At 42.2% G+C, this 22689-nt stretch overlaps 1 protein-coding gene across 2 annotated transcripts; it reads right to left on the bottom strand.

Moving 5' to 3' along the window:
- Nucleotides 1-2652: 2652 nt before the first annotated feature.
- Nucleotides 2653-22637, bottom strand: TAF5L (TATA-box binding protein associated factor 5 like). 2 transcript variants are annotated; one of them, XM_050314304.1, is made up of 5 exons: nucleotides 22491-22637; nucleotides 17717-17861; nucleotides 12648-12752; nucleotides 10311-11035; nucleotides 2653-4580 (listed from the first exon to the last, which is right to left on the bottom strand). In XM_050314304.1, exons 2-5 carry the CDS (start codon nucleotides 17856-17858, stop codon nucleotides 3783-3785), a joined length of 1770 nt encoding a protein of 589 aa, XP_050170261.1. In that variant the 5' UTR covers nucleotides 17859-17861; nucleotides 22491-22637; the 3' UTR covers nucleotides 2653-3782. The 2 variants fall into 2 exon arrangements, with proteins under 2 accessions (XP_050170261.1, XP_050170260.1); XM_050314303.1 differs by lacking the exon at nucleotides 22491-22637 and having other exon boundaries at nucleotides 17717-22156.
- Nucleotides 22638-22689: the final 52 nt, after the last annotated feature.

Genomic DNA, 22689 nt, shown 5'->3' on the forward strand with positions numbered 1-22689 from the left:
AAGCCAGCAAGTGTTGAAACGAGGTTAACAAAATGGCCTGAAATCCTTTTTATTTTTCTTGGCAAACCCAAAGGATCCGTTAATGGAAATACCATTTCTGTAAAATGTTTTCAGACTTCAAAGACACTTGTAAGAGACAGTCTTGTACGAGATAGTCTTTTCACAAAGGAACCAGAATGAGGAGGAATAGGATGAACTTTACCATTCGGGAAATTAAGATATCTGACTGAGCAGTATGGCAGGATACTGCACTGGAGATGCCAGTGTTGAAAGTGAGAAGGGGAAACTTTAGTATAGACCTGTGAATGCGTGTAGCGATTTATTAGAGCAAATAGCCTTTCCTTTCATCAGTATTCAGTGACTAAGCATGGACTTTTACCTCAGCTTTGTCTGTATTTACTGTGGCCTGGACTACCTAACACCCTTTGAAAGGGTGTTTTACTCTTCATCGTCTTTATCAATTCAAGAGGTTAGGGAACAGAACAAAATTATCAGATAATGAACGTCAAGAACAAGGAAATATTTTTTCCCCCTCCTAAAAACAAGGTGCAGAACTTCTTGCTGCAAACTGTGGAAACTACAAGTATATAGCTGATTAATAAAAGAGATGAGACTAATTTAGATGAAACTAAATCCATCAGCAGTTATTAAAGACATAAGCTGCAGTTCTGTTGGTCTACTATAACAAATCCCAAAACCCAACAAACCATAACTGTCAGAACCCAGGAATGTGTAAACCAAGGAAGGACTGCTGTCCACTGTCCTCTTATTCTCAGCATCTACTGACAGCCACTGGCTGATACCGTGCAGTGCCCGGTGCACTGTGGATCATCCAGGAGGCACATGAAGTGAACAGAGCTTTGCAGGGGAAGGAGGAGCCAGTTATGCGACAGAGAAAGCATTAAGTGCAGACACACAAGCTGCGAGGTCCCTGATATGATGCTTATTTATATTTGAATGCTTAACTATGTCAGCTTTTGTGGTTTTTGATATATATTTAAAATATAATAAGGAAGTGTTCCACACAACTGCACTTACTAGATAGTTAATAGAGGCTACAGTCCAAATTTTGCTAGACTTAATGGTATTCCTCCTATTCATACTTTCCTCCCAGTTCTGCCTTAAAATTTAGCTTGTCAATCAATTGCAAACATTTTTTAATAGTCTAGCTTATTTCCTGGCTTCCTTCCTTCAAATATTTACATTCAATGAGCACAAAAAACCCCCATCCACACTGTACATAGAAATTTACAGGTTTGAAGCTCATAATTATTTTTTCCAACACCTCAGAAATCACTTTTACACACCTTTTAGCCTATGTACATATAATAGGATTCGCTTCCCAAGAACCTTTACTCTTGTCACTTCTGTATGCAAAATACTTCACAGTAACCCAAGTAATAAAAAGCCCAATTCTGCTGTAGAAGTAAGATGTTAAAGGGAAACTTTGTTTTCTGCCCATCTCATTCTTATTTCCATCCCTTCCCACCCCCTTCTCCCCTCCCTTTTTGGTTGCTGTTTGCTCTACTTCAAGACCGAATGTCTAGCTGCTCTAAATCTAAACACTGCTCAGGACATATGGCAACAAACAGCAAAATGACTTCCAGAGAGCACTTGTGAGCCATATCCTTCCTAGGCATTCACACGGACATTCAGCCAAGAGTAATTTCACCTTTTGGCTACAATCTACAGAGTCGAGTAAAAACACTCAAAACAACTGGAGAGATTACTGCAGGTTGAAGAATACCATGTGTTTGGTCTGGAGAGCAGTATTGGCTCAACAGAGCTGACAGAAAATGAAGGTCTCTATAGAGAACTGCATAGCACAAAGAACCAGAAATACAACCATGACCCTTTTTTTTTTTTTTACCTCAAAATGCCTGGTCCTGGACTGGGATTGTTAAGCTGCTTGACACTTTTGATGTGCAGCTGTCAGAAGACTTACAGTGACATTTATCTCCAAGTGTACCAAGGGGTTTCTGGTATTCCCAGAGTTGAGACACAGCACACACTGTTATTAATCTCAGAAAGGTCAAACACTTTTCTGATATTTTGGTTTACAAATGCGTAAATACACAATAAAATAAAAAGGCAACTGTGAGTTGTAGTCTGAACTCTTAGATTGTTTAGGTGTTCTCAAGAGAATTTTCACAGGAAAATCCAGAACATCTGAGGGAAGCTGAAGGGAATTATCATTTAATACCAACAGCCTGTCTAGAAGACATTTGCTCAAAAGAGGCACTTTAAAACATCAAACCACAAAGTAAAGGTCATACAGCACTACAGAATGAGGCCTTCTGGTGCACAGTGTCAACCTCAGAGGGTACCTAAATCCTCCATGGACATTTCAGCCAACCTGCAAAGCTGTATCTGTGCATTTCAGCCAACCTAACCTACACAACACCCTACTCCATGATCTGCCATGTCAGCTCTGTGGAAAGCCAGTAGGGAGACATCAAAACAGCATGCACCGAGCAAGACCACCAGATGCAGCCTCTAAGCGCCAAGTGGGTTCTGGCTCAAGCAGTGTAGAAACGTGCTGCTGTCTTCTTCCCATGCAAGTCAGAGCAAACTTCCCAGAAAGGGACCAAACCATTTTTATTTTTCTTTTTAAACTAAATGCTTTTAATAGAAAACAAAATACAAAATAACTCTTTCCAGAAAGCAGAAATATTTAATCTCTCCAAATGACAAACTAGAACGTGCTTTTTCCGCAGACCCTTGTTGTAAATGCTGATGATTTATCTCACAAAGTGTTCATGAAACCGGTATTGCAACATTTGAGAAAAATCCAACACTGGCAGAGCTGCCTCTGTGTACACACAATAATTTAGTAATACTATTTTTTCCCATGTCACTTTGTGTGTCTCTCTTCATCCCCCTCTCCCTAGACTGCCAACTTCCATTTATGGAAATATTTCTGTGAGGTGCAGTGGTGGATTGACATGCCCTGTTTCCATTAGGAGTCCAAACTTAGCTACTTAATTTCTATTGTGCCCTCCTTCCAGACAAGGCAAGTTGTTTATTACCCTTAAAGCCACCGCTCTCCCCCACTGTCCTCCAATCCTCAAAACACAGTGCAACCAGAGTCAGAAAATTTCCTAATTAATGGAACATAAATACAAGTATCACAGCTAAAATCAGGAACCAAACCCAAATGACAATGCAGAGATGGGCCCCAACTGAGGTCAGATTTCCATCCCCTTACAAAAAAGAACAATGGTATTTTCTACTTACTTAGTCCAAAATATTCCAGAAGTGCTATAAGGAGCTGTAATATTTAGGACCACTATCACTGTAGAAAATACACCATGTTCTTTTAATAGAAGAGTCTTAAAAATGCTGGTCCTCTGCAATACCAGGAAAACAAAAGCAAAACAAAACAAAAAACACTGGGCCAGTAGTTCTCCACACACTCGAGCCTCACTTAACAGTAGGTAACGTGCCCATCAATCAATGCAGGATATTTAAGTGCAGGTCAGCAGCTTATCTGGTTGGCAGTTTCATTTGTCTGGACCAAGTTTTTGGTTTCCCCAAGCTACTGGATTTTCCCATTCCTACAAGTACAAGATTAGAATGTATATGTATTTTCATCACTTCTCCTTTTTTCCTTATTCTGTTCAACAGCACAGGCTTTTTGTGACATCTTAAAGCATTTGCATTACTCTGAACATGCCTTTCAAGGGGCAAAGGAAGAAAAGTGTTTCACAGTCAGTAATCTCAGCTTGCAATGGACTCTGACATTCAATACACCCACCCACTTCCCTAAAAAAAAAGAAAAATTAATGTTCCTGATTTTCTTGTGCAATTCCAGTCACTAGAAGAAGATTACAGGCCATAAACTGTACGCTCAGTACATTATTCATTTGTCCGGTATATACACCAACCAGTTCACTGGAAGACCCATCCGCAGGGGCGTTGCAGTAAGTGTTCCGAATGTCCCAGACCCGAACTGAATTGTCCATCGACGCTGAAGCAATTAAACTGCTGTCAGGGCTAAAAGTAAGGCTGGTTATGTTGTCCGTGTGCCCCCTCAGTTCTTTGTAAAGAGTTCCTGATGCCAAGTCCCACAGCTTTAGCCGCTGGTCTTCGCCCGCTGATGCCAGGTACTTACCGTTGGGAGAGAACGCAAGCGCCAGCACAGGGCCACGGTGCCCGGTGAAAAGACGCACTGAGTTGCCCTGCTGAGTGCTCCACAAGCGCACAGTTTTGTCCGTGGAGCCCGTCGCCAAGTAGTTGGAATTGGGGTGGAACTTGACGCAGTCTACGTCTGCCAAATGGCCTGCGTATATTCGCAGCGGGTACGTCCGATCAAACGACCAGAGCCTTGCGGTGCGATCGTGGGAACCACTGGCAAAGTACAGGCTGCAGGGGCTAATATCCAAATCCCAGACAGGATAGGCGTGCCCTTGGTACAACACAGTGTTTGTAAAACTCCCGAGGTCCCAGTATCTGATGGACATGTCCTCAGAACAAGATAAGAGTCCTGAACTGTCTGAAAGGAACCTTGTGCTATACACAGGTCCACAATGTCCTCTCAGGATCTTCATTTCTGTGCCTGCGCTGTCATCCTCTTCCTCCTGGTCATGAAGGAGAAAAAGAAATGAGAAAGGAAAGCATGTTTATTTGTTCAACAACTACAGGAACCACCATCAGGAAAACAGGTGGGTGTTAATACAGAAGGAGTTATTTTAGACATGGCACACATGGTTTGTGCAACTCTGAGACACAAACACTGCTGGTGCATTTGCTGTATCTAAGTGAATGCTGGAAGAGATGATAAAACTTTCTATAACGGCATTATCTTCATTTTGGGTAGTCTCATGCTCAATCCAGAAGGCATCTTGCCTGGGACTGTATGCAAATAAGGAAAAAATAAATATTTAATGACATTTTTCCTTTTGCTAAAAACATATGCATAGTCCCTATCCATGCTCTACTAAACATTTGGCAGATCTTGGCATCTACTCTTTTGGTGCTGTCATTATTGGAAGTAAATCTCACAGTAGAAGGAAATAATCACAGATGTCTAAACAAAAGGCAGGATATGGAAAGACAAAGCATATTTGACAAGCTGTCTGCTGGACATTCTTTCTTAAACCCACATGTGACTAGAAACCCAGTAAGGGTTATTTCCCCCTGCAAGCTCCATCAGGATACTTTCACATCCTCACCATTCAAGAACACCCATCAAGAATAGCAAATGTATGCAGCTTATTTAGGTCAATGTATCTATTTTGGGGCAGGAAAAGATGAATAATCACAAAAATGATGGCACTGTATACCTTTTTATCCTGTTATTCTCTAATTCGAGTACCAGGGCAGATAACAAGTAAAGGCTTTCGAGTTCAAAAGACTATTCAGTGAGCTGCGCTAAAAGAATCTCCACATGGAGGGTAAGAGCCTCTGAAAGCCTACTCAGGTAGCACCTCTTGACACTCGAAGCCTACAGACTAGAAATCTCAAGAGAGTGGCCCTCCCTGACAAGCTGGGGTCTCACTGACACTGCAAGATAACCATGGCTTGGGGTGTACCTGTGCAGTAGGTTGAGACCACTTTTCTTCAGTACTGAATCAGTAAAACCCACAGACAATCTCTGCACATCAAATTCAACACAACGCCCTTTTGTTTGTGAGCAGCCCCTTCAACTTTTATCATAGTGAACTGGCCTGTTTCCTCCAGAAGGAGCACTTCCTGCCCTGAGAGGAAACTCAATTCCCCAGGGTTGCTGGACTGCAGTTGACCAGCAGAAGTCGGCGCGTTGTGAGAAGCTCTCTTGGCTGACATGCCAGCTCCCATCCCTCTGACCTCGGGACCCACAGATAGTTTTGGCTTCAGACTTCACGTCAAAAGTGAACAAACTCTGACTGAGCTACCTCCTTGCCTTTCTCCATCTCCACAGCATGTCATATAGTAGGCAGCAAGCAGCATTTAGCAATACTAATTCTCTTCAGAGCAGTCAGTGCCCATGGGCGTTTTATGAGGTGGCTGGAAGCCAACTTCATCTCTGCTATGGAGGTGAGGTAGAGATAAACTGCAGGCTCTAACAAGCAAAGCCCCATTCACATTCAAATTGCTTTTTCTACCTCAGATAGAGCATTGCTTGCTGGAATCTACAGCATCTCTAGACTATTAAAGGAGAAAGTATAAAATGCTGCAGGTATCAGCCTATTTAATTATGACCATAAGATTCCTGACAAGTTACCAGTGGAAGACTATTACCTATACTGCACCACAGTTTCTGTAAATTTTGCAAGTCCAGGTACTTAATTTTATGCATTCAAAGTAATAGAAGGCTACTCGGGCTGTCTGCAAGCACATACTCTTTCTCTCTTACTAGTACTTCCTCTTCTTTCCTTGTATTACAGTAGCAGCTGATCTGACAAGGCCTCCTGCAGCATTCAAACCACATTCCTGTATGGTCACAGGTAGCAAATCTTATCTTTGACTTCTGTTTGACACCCACTTAGCACAACAACTGCACACTGCTCACTGAGAACAGTACACCTGTAGTGATTCTGAGTCACGACATTTTTCTGTTTCCTCCCTATCCAAGTTAATCTGCTGACCCTATTAAAAAAAGCAGCTGGAAGTGCAGCCACTAATTTACCGCCTTGCAAAACCAAGCTTCATGTCTTTGTCAGATCAATCACACTCTTCCTTGCATCCCACAGCTACTACCACCACTGTGGTGTGCATTTGCAGCAGCTATAGAAAGATTGCAATCTGTGTTATAAATCAACAGGAAGGCAGGGAATCCCTCTTCATAATGTTTTTTTTTTTCAGGATTTCAATTTCACACCTTGAATATGTTTCCTGGATGTAACACACAACTGGGCATACCCAGATCCCATCAGCTCCTTCTGAAGTGGTTGCTGCTGCGGGTTAGCATGAACTATTTGTATTTCCTTGGAATGGACAAGAAATTAAGTAAGTCTGTGTTAATCAATAACCTACACCCACACACACTAACAGTTACATTTTATTAGTTGAACTACCTATTTGGAAAAGAACTATCAAAACAGATTTTAAGTAACAGGATAGAACTGGAAAGCCTACCCACACTACTAAAGTGAGCTAAAACAATTAACTGTTTAAACACTGAACAGGAAATCTTCCTGAGCAAGTGCAAGACTCCAAAAAAGTATATTAATAAGAAACAGAAAAGAGCAAAAATTTTGACATGTTTTGTTACACAGGACACCTTCTAAATGATACACCTACGGACAGACTGCCCAAATCCTCAGCTATAGCTTAAATCAGTAATGGATTTTGCATGACAGTCACTTGGACCCAGAAAAATCTATAGTTAATACATTTAACCATGTAAGCAGCAAACATATCTAACTGACAAAAATTATCTTGGTCTTCCACCCAGCATAAGCCTCAAAGGTATGAGTAGGTCTCAGAAAACAACGACATCCTCAAAGAAAAACAAAACAAAATGTCACACCACTCCCTTTTATTTTTTTAAATAACTAGTAACAGGTTTCTCTGGGTGCCATCATCCTTCTCATCTCGCAGGGTTCTTAAGATGTCAAAAGGGAAGATTTCTTACCTGCCTACAGTAGAGATCTTTTAGCAGGGAAAGATGGGGAAGGATGGTTCTCATTGCAGGACATTTCTTACTGCTCCTTCCAGAATTCCCTCCCATCTGCCACTGAACAAGGTGCCAGCATCATCCCCACTCATTACCACTTGAAGGACCACTGCCACTTAAAAGCAGAACTTTGAAAGCAGAGCTAAAAGGGGTCAAGTCTTAAATATTCACAGGATTTAAAGGATGCCACTCTTGTGGCTTGGAACTGAGTATTATTTTCTGTTGTTGATTTAGGTAGTACCATCGATGAGCATGGCAAAATTGCAGAGACAGACAATACATCCATTTGGACAGCTGCAAAACTACATTTTTTAAACTTACTTAAGTAAGAGACTAAAAAGAGGCATTTCTATAAAGAAAACAGAATTACTGTATCCCAAAACAGTAAGCCTCTCCTATTTACCAGAGGAAAGAAAACACTGGTGAAGTATACTGCGGCATCGCACTGAGCAAATTCACTAAACCTATGCCTAGAAGATGATTTTGACCTCAGTGACATGAAGGCTTTACATGGACTAGGAAAAAATGTTGTTCTCTTAACACTTTTGCCAAGACTTGACCTAATTTACATATGTGCATGTGTATATACACACATAAAGAAAAAGAGTTAATAAACTTAACCTAATGGTATAGCTTTAGTGCCACCCTGAACGAGATCAACTGAAACTAGCATAATTTAAGACCTTTATAATTTCATAAACAGAAGGACCTATTTGTTTGCAGCAAATCAGAAACCAAGATGAAGACTAATTATTTCATGCATTACTATTTAAATACAGTATCCAAAGCTAATTACACAACACAGAAGTCAACCAAACCAAATTTTAACATCCTCACCGAAGTAATGTCAAAGCGTATTCAGGATTTTTTTTCTTTGTCAAAACTTTTCATCAGATTTATCTCTGTGAATTGCTGCTAATCAGACTGCAGTGACAGTCTGAAACACAGCCCCTGCTCACATTGAGCTGCATGATAGATAACTGCATCCCAGAGGAGGTGATCTGCTTAGTATTTGTGGCCTCCACTCCCATGGCACCCAAGCAAGTGCTGGTCTGTCCCCACCTGCAATCCTGTGGGTACCTGTGTATTTTCATTTAGGGCTCCCAGATAATGGAATTTATTTCCTTTGTGGTCAAAGGGGTTTAATTTACATTTGGTAATCAGCAGTGTGTTCAAGCTGGTATCCTCCCGTAACTTTCAACTCCTGCTCAGGTTTTGTTTTGTTAGTAGTGGAAGTTATTCAGGGCAACGATGACTTTGATCTGTGCTTATCTTTCACCAGTTTTTGATTTTAGATCTGTGCACAAAAACTGCAGGATACACAAAATATCAAATAGCCAATAAAAGCCATTTGCACTCAAGCTTCCACGAGTGTTTCATAATACAAGTAAAATATGCAAGTATGTGCCTACGTGCCAAAAAAACCCTAATAAACGCACTCCTGATAACCGGGCATTGTCTCACTTTTCTATAGTCCAGAGCCAAAGAAGGTGACCCCCTGATTTACCAGACAAATTCTCCTCTGTTGCAGGTTATTGACATTTGGCTTCCAAGATAGGCAATAGTCACATGTCCTATGAACTCTTGCAGGTTATAATGAAAACAAATCCATAGTCCCATCTTGGTTTAGTCTGACCCACTTACCTGCTCACTCTGCAGAAGGGGTTAACCCAGGAAAGCAGCGAGCATGCTGCTGTGCTGTCTCACCTCACTGCCTGCCTCTTGTTCTCAGGCTGACTAACAAAGCAAACCCTGATCATGGATCTCTGCATACACCAAGCTCTCTGCACTCTTCCAAAATAAACAAAACCCTGCCACTGAGTATTTTTAGGAGAAGGAAAAACAGTGGGAAAAAAGCTGTTTCTACTGCTAATGCTCAACACAAGAACAAATGAAGCTTTTCTTTTTTTTGAGAAGGGGTGATTAAAAAACAGAAGAGTCACAAATTTTGATCTCTAACCAGATATAAGATACTTAGGCAGCTGTGTCAAGAGGGGAGGAAGGGCGTAACTAGAAGGCAAAAAAAAAGTAAACTAGAAGATGCTATCTAGCCTGGCAAATGAAGGTGTACACATCCCTGACCTCGTCTCCAGCACTCCAGAGTAGAAAGCCTCTCAAGTTTCTACACTTTGGATTCCTTAACAGAGACATTCTGCTTATTTTTTCCATGATAACTTTTCACCTCTGGTTAAGGTAATGCCTCAAATGCAGTTTCACACTTAGCCATTGGATCAGACTCTTTTGGCTCTTTCCTTTTCCTGTGTCTCCACCCTTCTGCCTGGTTGTTCTGAGCTATTTTCCTTCTAGTTTTCATTCAGTGCTGTGCTTTTACTGCCCATATCTCCTTGAGTCACCTTCCCACCCCTAAAAAGGCTCCATGCTCCTCAGGAAAGGGAGCCTTCTCTAGTCACCTGTCCTTACCTGGCTGCGTGTCTACTGTCACCTGTTCAAGGAGAGATGGAGGAAGGAGATCAGCACCCACGACTAGCAAACTGTGACCCATGCACAAACTCACTGCATCTCTGTGCAGCATTTACAACCACTCCAGGAAAAAACAAGGACAAGACTAGGCTACAAAACTTGTGCATCAGCCAGGCAGACAGGTTGTGGAACAGCCTCACAGTCCCCTAAGACATTACTGTCCACAGTGCACACCCAAAATAGCCCAACAAAAGTGGGTAAAAGGGGAAAAAGAAAAGGGCATCCAGACCTCCTCATCCAGGATGTCACAAGCCAGACGGATGCGGGACACATCAACAAGGTGGGGCTCAGATTTTAACTTCCTGGAACGCAGGCTCCACAGCTTCACACACGAATTATCGAACCCAGCAGCGAGCAGCTTGCTGTTTGGTGAAATCTCTGCCGTGTTCAGCAACTGCTCTGTGTTATAGAAGGCATAGAAGCAGATGGTCGTTAAGGAAGGGGGCCCGTCCTTGACACGTTTAATGCTGTCCTGCAGTAACTCCAGCGCTGCCTCATTCTGCAGAATGGAAGCCGGCACATCACTGGGTTCCAGGCCGTTGCTCTCGTTGCGCGAGGAGCTCCCGCCGGCATAGAGCTGGTAGTCAGTCCTCTTGGCAGGCTGCACATCCAGGTGAATGTGCAAGGTCAGGACTTTGCACAGGGCGTTGTTGTTGTCACTTTGGAGGTAGCGAAGAAGGTAGTTGTAGCTGTCCTCTTGAAGGCGGATGACATACTTGTTGTCCAGAAAAGCCCGGAGCTTCAAGTTGGACAGGATATCTTGAATAGTCATGGTAGTCTGCAACTGTTCAATGATATCCTTCTGGCTGGCATTCTGCAAGAACATGCCATGGAAGCGGCTGTAAAAACTGTCCACTGTGCTTTTTAGGCCATTCTGGACCATGTTCAGATGGAGGTAGACAAAGAGGGGATATAGAAGAGGCATCACTTCATGGCTGTGCTGAGAATCTGAATCTATAAAAAACAGCAACAAACTTTGAATGATTTATCAATCCTCTTTCTACTGGGAATAAAACAGAGCAAGGATGGTTACTGAAAAAGCCTTGACAGTGGCATCACAGAGCAAGCAAAAGGAGACTCCTGTTGGCACATCTAAGTGAACCCTTTCTGTCACCTAAAGGTGGTACAGTACCTATTACAGACCTCAGTAGAGATTGTCAAGTCAGTGAGGTTCCTTGTCAGAACAAAATGCAGAGATTTCACAACCCTTTTTAGGTGTGGGATAACTAATAATATACCACCTCACAAAATACATGACAGTTGAATTTCCCCCATTTATTTAAGAAGAAAAACTATGCCCTTTGCTTATTGTGATAAAGGAACTTGAAAATTTATTCATTAGATTTAAAATAGTATTTAAATGTTTAAGTCAAAATTATTTACCTAGCTTGTATAGGTCTCAGCTTTGTTGTTTTTCCTCTCTTAGCTTCAATGAAACTTGCATGTGGTACTTTGGATGCAACTGATTGGTCCCCAGGGGAAAGGAAGCTACAGTTTCCAAAATGCACTGCAATATGCTATGCTCTTGTTTCATTTCTGTGCCTGCCCATGTACACGCTTTCTCTCTCTCTCTGCCAAGGCAAATCCCAGCAGTAATTCCTAGTACACAGTGCAACAAACGCCCGATTAGGCTGTGCTGTACCTTGCAGAGACTGATCAGTGCAACAGCTCCACCCTTCCTTCACCAGCTTCTTGGGGCTGTTTGCCAGCTACAGGAAGCTGTGAGGAAGCAGAGCCCTGCCGCAGAACACCACGGCAACATACAGGGCCACGACGAGTTACTACCAGAGGACCAAATGGCTTAAATTACTGGAAAACAAATAGGCATTGCCAGTCCTCAAAATGGAAAAAGCATTGCTACTTTTCAGCTTTTTCTTCCCTCCTGCCACTCACCAATGCATATCCTTTTTTCCTCCTGTTTCCATTAGGTTATTTTTTCTCTGTGCTTAGCACTCTTCCAGACTTTCTCTGGTCCATACTGTGACACTCTCTCTCATTTCTATGAGTAAATATAGAGCAGGTCTGGCATGCTTAAGCATCTTTCTCCTTCCTGTCCCACTGAAACTGGGCCAAAGCCAGTGAAAACAGTGGTCTGCATGTAGTAAAACCTCTAAGCAGTCAGCAGGTGGTCTTTTCTCCCTTAAAAATCCAGATCACCATAAAAATAAGCTAATTATGGATAAAATTAAAGCCCCTAAACTAGGAGACAGCAGAAAACTACACTAATTTCTAAGTTACCTGCCTTTCACATAAAACACTAATCTTCCTTCTTGTCTATGTATGTCTTATGTATGTCTTATGTATGCTGTTGTCTAGAAGATTTAAAAGGTCAAATGCTTGAACAAGAAAGGGCAGACATCTACAAAATTCAAAGCTACTCAGCACACAAACAGCCCAAATAAGAAAAAAATCAAATATTTCTATTTGGAGTAACTGAAATATCAAAAATACAAGTCAGAACATTGTTACAGACATGATTTTGAATTTTTATTGTGCTTTACTCATTGAAATGACAAAAAAAAACCCCAAACAGCTATTTTCCTCTTCCTTGCTTCCTGATGTTTACCTGTGAGAAAATTGCGTAATCGTCCAAATTGTACTTCATATTGCTGTGGCTCTGCCAGGCAGGGAGCTGCAGACACAACGTTGGCACAACCAGACTCAGATTGGACTGTGAAATAAAGTAAGTAAAAATTAAATGGGGATTTAAGGAGTTTTGCACACTTGTCTGGAAACAAAGCTTCTCATAAAATTCAAGATATGCAGCCACTCAGATGACATTTTGTCTTTGAAACCGCCCAGGAATGAAATAGTCCAAAGCATCTAAATGAGGCATTAACAACCTAGACAGATCACGAGTGAGAAAGTATAATGAAAGCTAACCCCCACCTCCCAAAAGTCTCAGCAACTCACGTGCTCCACCCAGAACACCTTTTAAAGTTTTCAAATACAACCTTAAGTTCCCAAGAAATTCAGACTAACACCATCACAGATCCTTTAACAGTTTTACAATTCAGTGATTTTACTACTTTGCACTCAAAAAAGATGAGGAAAGCAATCTACAATCTACGTTTATCCAAAACAGAGTTTCTTTATCAGGGGGTCCCACCAACTGTCCTAAACAGGTCTGCAGTGACTCTATCTCAGATTCTCAAATTCCTTGTCCCAGGCATTACAGTTTACAACAAATTATAATCACTATCATTTACTAATAATAATGGCCAGTCTTCGCGAGTGAAGATCCGGGGAAGGTCTTTACACCTTCCAGCCTGCGCATTGGATTTTTTAGGTGAGACACAGTGTGCGTGGAACTGAGCCCACCCTTTAATCCTAAGGTTCATCTGCCAGGGCCAAGCGAGCTTGGACAGTGGCAGCGAGGTCCTTAGGACGTAGATGGATTGCCTACAGGGCTAACGAGCTCCATCTGCCCGGGAAGTGTCCCTGACCGGGAATCGAACCCGGGCCTCGGCGGTGACAGCGCCGCGCCCTTAACCACTAGACCACCAGGGGCTCCCACTATCATTTACTAAGTCTCATGGATATGGTGGTCAAAATACATTGAATCTCTAAGCAAACACTTAGTAGTTTTTAATCAAAATGTGCCCTCCTCCCTGAGTATTTTAGGTTAAAGGTGGTTGGTTACTGACCACAAACCCAGTTGTTATGGTCTCCTGAGATGGTGCTAAACTGTTTTTCAGAACCAGTACTGACTCTGGTAAAAGTGGTTCTGGACTATTTAGAAATGGAACTGGCTTTTCCTTCTCTGGCAGTAAACCTTTGCTGTTCTGCTAACCACCTGGAATCCAACAGGGGACTTTGTGCAATTTTACAGACATGCACAAACATACCCCAAGCATATGGAAATACCAGTGATTAGAAACACAAATTCTTCTCTTCTAGAGCACAAGAGGATAAAGAGTTTCACTATTTTCCTTTCATACCTTTTTTTTCCAATTCATAACTATTTTTCAATCCACAAACCCTATTTTTATTACTTTCACTGTAATTTCTTTCAGTTTCCCCTGGCCTGCACCTCTTTCCATCCTCTCTCTTTGTCTTTCTGAGTGATTGGGGTTTTTTTGTTCCAGCATTTGGCTCATGCACAGAGGCACAACTCTGACAACCCTGGAAGTCTATAAACAACATCATCAAATGTTCACATGCTAAAGAAAGATAGGCCAGCCTCCAGCTCATCTCAATGCTTCTAATTAGAAAGAGATCAGCACATGGTATACACAGGCAGCCTGTTGCTATTGTCCTCCCTCTCTCTCTAAGACACAGGTCTATCTTCCTTCAGTTTATGTAAATATAGGAGGTGTGTTTACCAACTCTCCAGGGCAAGCTGAGTTCAGTTTTTGAAACAGAGAGCTGGGCTGTGTTCATCATTCCCTCTTGGGAAAAAGCCCCAAACAGATTCCAGCATCAATACCCTACTGTATCTTAAATCTGTTTGGAAATAAATAAATGTAACTTGCTGAAAGGTACAGCTACACTGAGCTTTCTATAACCTGGTAAGAACTCTAGGCTCACATATGGGTAGTACTTAACAGCTAAAGTAAAAAAGTTCTGTTATTTGGACTTACAATTTAATATAATCAGTACTCAACATGAAAAAAAGAGTAAACAGCACGCACATGTAGTAACTCAAGAATGCTTAGTGTCAGTTTTCAATTTCACCCATACTACTCACTATGAAAGCAAAAAAAATAGAAATATGACAGGCTGTCTTTTATGCTGCGTCACAGGGTTACATACAAGGGTCAACTCCTCACAGAGTTCCGGTGGTCTCATTTCAGCAGGAATGGGAATGACTTGACACCTTGCTCACTCCATGAAAGCACAACTCATTGGCCTTGGCTTTATGAAGTGTTCCTTCCATGCCACAGCTTTCTCTGCACAAGCAACCTAATTCCAAAATGAAGGTGTACTTCATGCTTCAGAAAGTGAAATATCATCTTTGGCTACCTATCCTGAAATAGTCTGACTGGGCAATCACTATGCCCTATTCTTTCATTAACAATGCTAGACCTCATTTCCATCCAGCAAAGGGTAAAGGAACCCTACAAGTTACATTCTAAGTCTTTGCCTTCCCAAAACTTTACACCAACCAGAACTGCAAAAAGGGTCAAGAGCTCAACTGATGCCAAAACAAAGAGCAAAATTTCAAGCCTATTTTCCTCCTGGTAGAAATAAAACACTGGCTATATCCTTCTCATACATTAATAAACCTACCATATCTTCTTTTTCATCTTTTCCAGTGGTCACAGGAACATCTACTGGAAACATCTGCTCCTTTACTTCATTTCCAGTAAGTGGAGCTAGCTATGTGACCTGATAGCAAATTGAAACTCCTAACTCAGGGATATGGACAGTACCATCCTGGTCCTGTGTGTTTGCTACCAGCAGATTTGCTTTCAGCTACCAAATGTGTAGCAACTGTAAATGCAGTTTAACAGCAACTGATTTGTCTTTTGAGTGAGTGTAATGTATAATTTCATATTATTTCAGATAGTCCTATGGGCAGTATTAGAGGAACCTGTTCCTTGGTCACTCATTCTGTCCTCAGATATTATTCTACTTTTCTACAGAAATACAGGATGGTCACAAAGAAGCTCTGTGATGCAGATGTGATTGGGCAGGGTCCTAGATAATCTCTTCTGGGCTACCTCTCCCACAAAAAAGGTTGGGCCAGATGATCTTCTGAGGGTCCTTCCAACCTGGGCTGCTCTGTGATTCCATGAAAACAGCTGTACAGATATAGCAAATATATGAAGAACTGGAGAAGGGCTGAACTGAAGAGACTATGGAAGAAACGTGGAAGTAAAACTGAGGACACTTTACATTGTGAAAGAGAAATCGCAGAATTGAAGACTGAAGTAGCCGACTCTCCCATTTACACAGGGTAGTTAATTGAAAAGTCAAACAAAACACCTGAACACAAAAAGCAAGGTGAGTTTTGTTATGGAAAAAGCAAAAACATTTTCAGAAAAACATATCTGATCACTTTCCCCAAAATAAAGCAATGTAGGCTTTACAATCTGTTCAGTTTTTACTCAGTTTGCAAAACTAAGATGACTGCAGCAAAAAGTATTTTCAGCCTCTGTTGTCAGAATAAGTACCAAGCTGGGTTTTGCTTTTTCAACAGTCATTCATGGAACTGCAGCGTGCTCACTGACAACTAACTATGGGCATGTTTGACAAGAACTAGTAAGCAGCTGAATGGAGGAGAGTAGACCATTTTCAGTTCTCTTGAAAACTGATGACTAAATTCTGAATCACCATCCACAAAACCCGTACCCTGGCAAGAGGATATCGACTAATATGAAATCTAGTAATAACATTTGGTGGAAGATAGTAAAAAGACAAAACCGAATCACACACTCATTCACACTCTTTATGAAAACTTTTTTCTGCATGATGCCACTAGTATGGTTGGTATCTCATTCTAAGCCCATTTCAACACTGACCTCTCTACCCACTTCTCACATAAAATCTCCTATTAAAAAAACAATTCAGCATTTTACTTTGGTTTCATTCCTTCCCCATCTCCCCCAATAGTTTTTCATGGAGTTGCAACAAACTTCTGATAGTTACAAAGAAAATAAGCGAGGAAATTGTAAGTATTAATAATACCTAAGTAATTTCTAAATAAGGGAATACTACCAACTTTCCTTCAGGCCTCTGAGAGAGTCAGCCTGAACATTTACCCACAAATCACTGATCTTTGCATCGTTAACTATGGTAAAATATTCTAGAGGTAGGAAAAGCTATTTTGGTATCCAATCTTATGTAGCCACAAGAACAGAGCTATACAGCAACTCATGTTTTGTCAAATCAAGTTGTATCACAAGTAACTAAGGTCTCCACCACTTTGTTTCGCCTGGGATACTGTCACAATCTAAGCAGTTTCATTAACAGAAAATGTTTTCACTCAAAGGTTATCCCAGTATTTTCTATTACTTTTACAAGTAAATTTAATTTCTATAACCTCCACATTGCTTGCATCCTTCTGGTACTTTTATGTGCTCAAGCAGCAGGATTTCTCATAACAAAAATAATAACTACAACACAGACTGTCACAGACACAATTTGAAAAGCAGGTAGTGTGGCAGGTTTCAAAAGCCTCTAAGGAAGAGGAGAAAGGGCATGCAGGGAAATAAACTGTCTCTCCACTGAAGGTTTTGGATTTTTTTACCCCAAGTGACAGAAGAGTGCTTTCACAACTTTTACAAAGCTAACTAGTCCAGAAAAAGACACAACCTTATCTCTTCCATTTCACATGATATAAGAAAGGTACAACAATTTTCCTGCTTCTACAAATTCCTCATGTAGGTTCTTCTCACCTCCATCCCAAAGCACCACTACTCACCAGACTTCATGTTCTTTGGGATTCAGCATACACTTCCACTGCCCTAACCTGGTATTTCAGCCTGCAGTTTCACTGACTGTGAACGTCACCTTGTTTCACTTTCATCCACATTTTCATTCTTCAAAAGTTCCTAATGCACGCCAACCTCACACTGAGAAATTTCTTTATTTCAAAAGGAGAGCTGTCCATATGTGCAGACAAATTCACATAGTTGCCAGTATACATACCACTCTGGAAAGTACTCATGGAAGATTTGACAGAATTACCTGTGAGATTAGCTGCCATCTCTTCAGCAGTCTGACACAGCCTCAGCCCTTGTTTTAGGGGACCTTCTGAGTCCACATACTGACGGCGCTTGAGGTAGCAGGACACTGCCATCTGAATCTGTTCTGTGCGTACGCGTTTCATGACCTCAAAAGAAAAGGAAGAGATGATGAGGCTCTTACTGTGTAAGCACAAGCTAAGATCAGCTTACTCCACAGTTGTATTAATACTGATAGAAAACAAACAGCTCAGTATTTTCATTGCTGTAGTCAAACAAATTCATTACTGAAGTATGAAATAGAACCTTCAGGCATTTGCCTCTCAGTACTAAGGCGTACCTAGAGACTTTTTATCAGATCCCTGAAGATATTTTGCTCCCCAATTCTACTAATTTCACTGAGGAATCAAAAATAAGATTCTGGACTAAAAGTGCAGTGGTGAGCTAAAGCATTTGTTTTTGTTAAAAATAGTTCATAAAAAGGGAATGTTTTTCCTCCTCCTGTTTTTACTGTAGTAGTTTGAGTATTCTTCAATCATTTTTCTGGTTCCTTTGATTGACCAACCAACAAAACAACTCCAGAACATAGAGGGAAATGAGAAATTAACATACAGAGAAGGAAATCTCATAAACATAATGCTTTATATAGCAAACCTATTTGTGTAGTCCAGGAAGCAAAAGCTTATCATCTGAACTTAAAGGTTAGAGCCAGACTTCTGGCACTTTGCTCAGGTTAAGTCCCCAGAAAAAAAACCCAGGGATATTACAACAAAAGCAGAGCCTTCTTCCTTTGTCACCTGGCTCCATCTATCTAGGCTTATCTCCTACAAAGGTTAAAAAGAAAAAATAATCTTTTTAAGTTTTTTTTTTTAATATATATATTTTGAGAGCCATCCTCACAAACACCACTTGGTAGTATCTCAAAAGCAAAAGGAGTTCACTGCTGGCTTTTAGCCCCTGGTTTATAATAAAGGAAGATGAATGCAATAGCTCCCTTGCCATTGAGTAGTTCCTGACTGCCACCAATCCTTCACAATAGCCATCGATTTTACACAGAAGTTTAGATAACCTAAAAGGCTTCAAATAAAGCAGAACTAAGCAAGAGGGATTTTTTTCCTATCACAATACTAGGTAAAGCCTGCCTTGAGAGAATTCAACACCTTACAGCCTGGCTACCAATGACCTGCACATTTCTCATGCTTTCTGGTTTAGGCAGCGAAATCTGATGAAACAAAACCTTTTCAGAGAGAGAGAGATAAACAAAGATGCCCTTCCCTCCTTGTAAGGACCATATTCCTAACAAAAGGACAGCCTTAAAAATATGATCATAAATGAGGCTTTTCTAATACCCATGCACACTTTAGTGCTTATCCCAGTTGTTAGAAAAATAAGCCTTCTGTGAAGTTAGTTCCAAGTGGATGAGAATGCAAGGTTTCAGAAAAAGTTACTTTCAACAGATATCTGAAATTGCAAACCCATATGCTTTGGTGAAAACCTTAAAAAGGTTCCCATTTGTTCTCACAGGTTAAGTAACTGTTGGGGGTGGGGTCATCAAGAGGTGTGGAGTTTTCAAAGCATTTCCAGATAGACCCAATAAAATAAAGAGTTTCAACCACACTTTTTCCACTCCAAAAATAAATTTCCTTTTCATCTTCCCTGCAATTAAAGAAATTATGTCTGAGACTTACATTGTCTTAAATAAAACTCCTTTTCAGCTGCATTCAGTTTAGAACTGGGTAGCGACTCAATTGTTTTTGAGATGCTCTCCTAAATGTTTATTTTAGGTCTAGAAACTGTTTTGAAAAGTTTCCACCTACATTGTTGTATTTAGCTTATAATCCAAAGGAAACGGCAGGAGACAGATTCAACTAAATGTTTCTGAAGCACTTTTGGCCAGTCAGAACTGTACAAATAGCCTCAGGCCAGTGATTCAAATGCAAAGAGGGAGCATTTAGAAATATTCTTGCCCATGCCTTTTTTGCTTCAGTTACAGGATCAATTTGTGCTAGGTTAGATTTTGTAAGAAAACCCTTATTGCTTATGGCACAGTATACATGTACAGGTGACACCCCAAACTCGTAATGGATTGGAGAAACCAAAAACTGCTCAAAGATGCAGAACTCCAAAAGACCCTTTGAAATTACAGTGACAAACAAGAAGAGCACCTTGGTCAGCATTTTCAAGCTGCTGAATGAGCAGATGACCAACAGAGAAAAGGGTAAATTTTAAATGATAGGCAAAAAAGCAGTAAGTTACCTAGTAGTTGCAAATTCTAACAACATCAGGATCAGACATTTTAGCAACAACAGAGAAGAGCCTGGGAAAGGAGCAGCTGCTGGCAGCTGATTCAAATCCAAGCTTCTTCAGAGCTTTGGGAAAAACAGGGAAGCCCCAGTTTCTTCAGTCAAGACTAGCAAGGTGATGTTTGCTGCTACTTTATGCAATCTGTACAGTTTCTTGCCCTGCAGTCACAGTAGTGCATGTTACCAGAAGTATCTCATGGGGATCTCTTTCCCTACTCCCAGGTGACAGAACAGGAACTACCTTACAAGAAACGCATCTTCACTAAGAAACAGTTGGCATCAGACACACTATCACCTCCACTTTAATTTCAGTCTTGGCTTCTTCATTCACTTTGCCTTTACACCTCACCCTCAGCATTACCAAGAACAATGTCACCCAAGCAGGAAAAGTATTAAGGAAAAGTGCAAGAGTAAAACTAACATTCCTGCAAATATTCTTTATCAAGCCCTTTATCGAAAGTAGAATATATCATAAAGTAAACATATATGGCATGGCCTGCCAAAACGCCTTCAGCTGGTTTCAAGCCGAGCCAACTCACAACAGGTCAACGATGCAGAATTTACAGGCATAAAAGGACAAGTCTGCTGTTTTAGCTTCGCATCAGTTTTAAGATTCTGCCTCTCATAACTGAAGATAATCTCAAAAATGCGAAAAGCACATGAAAACCGAAAGCATATAGAGTTCCCTGTCCATGAAATGCAGAAAGCTTGAAACAATTGTTCATAAGTCCCAGCTGTGCCTCATTCCTCTCAAACAACCAGAGAGAACAATAAATACTAATCACATTAATTATTTTTACTGATAAGCTAAATACACAAGGAAAAAGAGGAAAGATCACATTGTGACTTTGCACAGCTACAAGGCAGCATCATCTGCAATACTGCAAATTGGAGCACAGAAAAAAAAAGATATGATGGTCATTTTTTTTGAGGAACCAAAACCACTGAAACAGAGCAGAGGCTAATAATACAAAACACATCGCAAGTTCCTCCTTCCTAAAAAAGCTGGAAATGAACTAAGCATCGGGTCAAGGAAATTAATTTCTTGCCTACGCTACATTTCAGGTACACGTTTAGGCAGATTCCATGGCCTTGAAAAAATCCCAGTACGGACTCTACAAAAAAAGCTTGAAAAATAGCACTGGAAACACCAGTTTTTAAAGACTCTGTATTCCTGTCTTGAGTCTGGGACAGCAGTTTCTTTCTTCCAAAAGACTGTGCAAAGACCTGTGAGCATCAGAGAGCCAAGGACAAGCAATCTTAAAAAAAAAAGCCAACACAAAAAACCCATCAAAACCCAAACAATAAAAAATAAAACAACACTAGCATCCTTTGAATACTGTTGAATGACAACTGTGTCTCAGACCTCAGTTGTGGACAGAGAAGTACAATCTTTTATCCTTTATTGCTACAGGTGAAATTTGGGGCCTACCAACAGTAGAAACTCTAAATTTTTAACTTTGTGACATTAGGGTAATCTGAAATTTACAAAGTTTTCAGAATAAACAAGATAAGGATAAATAATACGAAGATAACCACAAACTTAGAGCCAAGGGATGTCACACATGCAGTGGCTGCAACTCAGAAAAAACGGGTAAGTAAACATGACAAGGTAATCTGGAGACACAGCAGAGGAGTGGTGCAAAATAGGAAAACTGGATAGCAGGAACTACGGAGAAAACTTTTGCCTGAGCAGTGGCACTCGTGAAGAGACAGAGAAGGAACAGCTGTGATTTTAGAAGAACCCATTTGCATATGGACTTAGATGTAGCTCGCCGTCCACGAATTTAGCTTTGCCCATTCCACTGTTTTCCCCCTGCTCCAAAGACGGTGCCAAAGAACGCTTGGCTTCACCGGTCCGATCTCCTCTGCGCGACCTGCGCAGGACGCGCTTTAGTCCAGCCCGCTTCACACCACCTGGGGCTCAGCTCCACCACGCAGCCCTTCCCCGGCCGAGCGGAGCTGCTGGGCGTGTGGGCCCCGCGGGCGGACACCGGGGCCGGGAGCCTGCCGGGCCGCTCGCTCGCCCCGGGGCTGCTCCGCCGGCCGAAGGGCGCTCGCTGGAGGGACGCGAAAGTGAAAGCCTTCCCCTGTCAATATTAAAAAAAAAAAAAAAAAAAAAAGGAGGAAAAAAAGGAAAGGGAAGAGAGACGGCGCGATAAGAAGCTGCTCGTTAAACCCACGCACTTTCCAAGGGAAAGAAGAGTATGAGGAGCAGAGGCCCCCCAGGAGACCTCCGGGCGCAAGGGAGGTGCCCGGCCCCGTCCGTACTCGGGCTTGCCCCCAGGGCCGCGCCCGTGCCCGGGGTGGCCCCGCCGGCTTCCCAGGAGCCGCCGGCCGGGCCAGGCCGGGCCTGCGGGGCCTCCACCACGAGGCGGCCGCGGGGCGCCCGGGCCCCGCTCCCGCCGCCGGCACCGCCCCCCGCGCCCCCCCGCGCGGGCCCCGAGCCGCGGCCCCGGGCCGGTCCCCACTCACTGAGCATCGCAGGCGGCTGGAGGCGGCGGGAGGGAGGCGGGGGCCGGCGCGGCCAGGAGGGCGCTGTCACTGCGCCCAGCGGCGCCGGGCGCTGCCGTCGGACGCGCCGCCGCTGCCGCCTGCCCTGCGGGCCGGTGCCGGTGGCGCGGCCGGTGCTGCCCGGGGCCCGGCGGGCGGCGGCGGCCGCTCCATGGCCCGG

Source organism: Myiozetetes cayanensis, unplaced genomic scaffold (assembly GCF_022539395.1).
Source record: "Myiozetetes cayanensis isolate MyiCay16 unplaced genomic scaffold, myiCay2020 scf2-11, whole genome shotgun sequence".
NCBI lineage: Eukaryota > Metazoa > Chordata > Aves > Passeriformes > Tyrannidae > Myiozetetes > Myiozetetes cayanensis.

Bases quoted from the DNA above. Each gene is read 5' to 3' on its own strand.
- TAF5L (XM_050314304.1), bottom strand. From the start codon at position 17,858: ATGAAACGCGTACGCACAGAACAGATTCAGATGGCAGTGTCCTGCTAC. The intron at 12,753-17,716 runs GTAATTCTGTCA...TTTATTTCACAG, and splicing joins GATGGCAGCTAATCTCACAG to TCCAATCTGAGTCTGGTTGT. The intron at 11,036-12,647 runs GTAAACATCAGG...TGTTTTTTATAG, and splicing joins ATTACGCAATTTTCTCACAG to ATTCAGATTCTCAGCACAGC.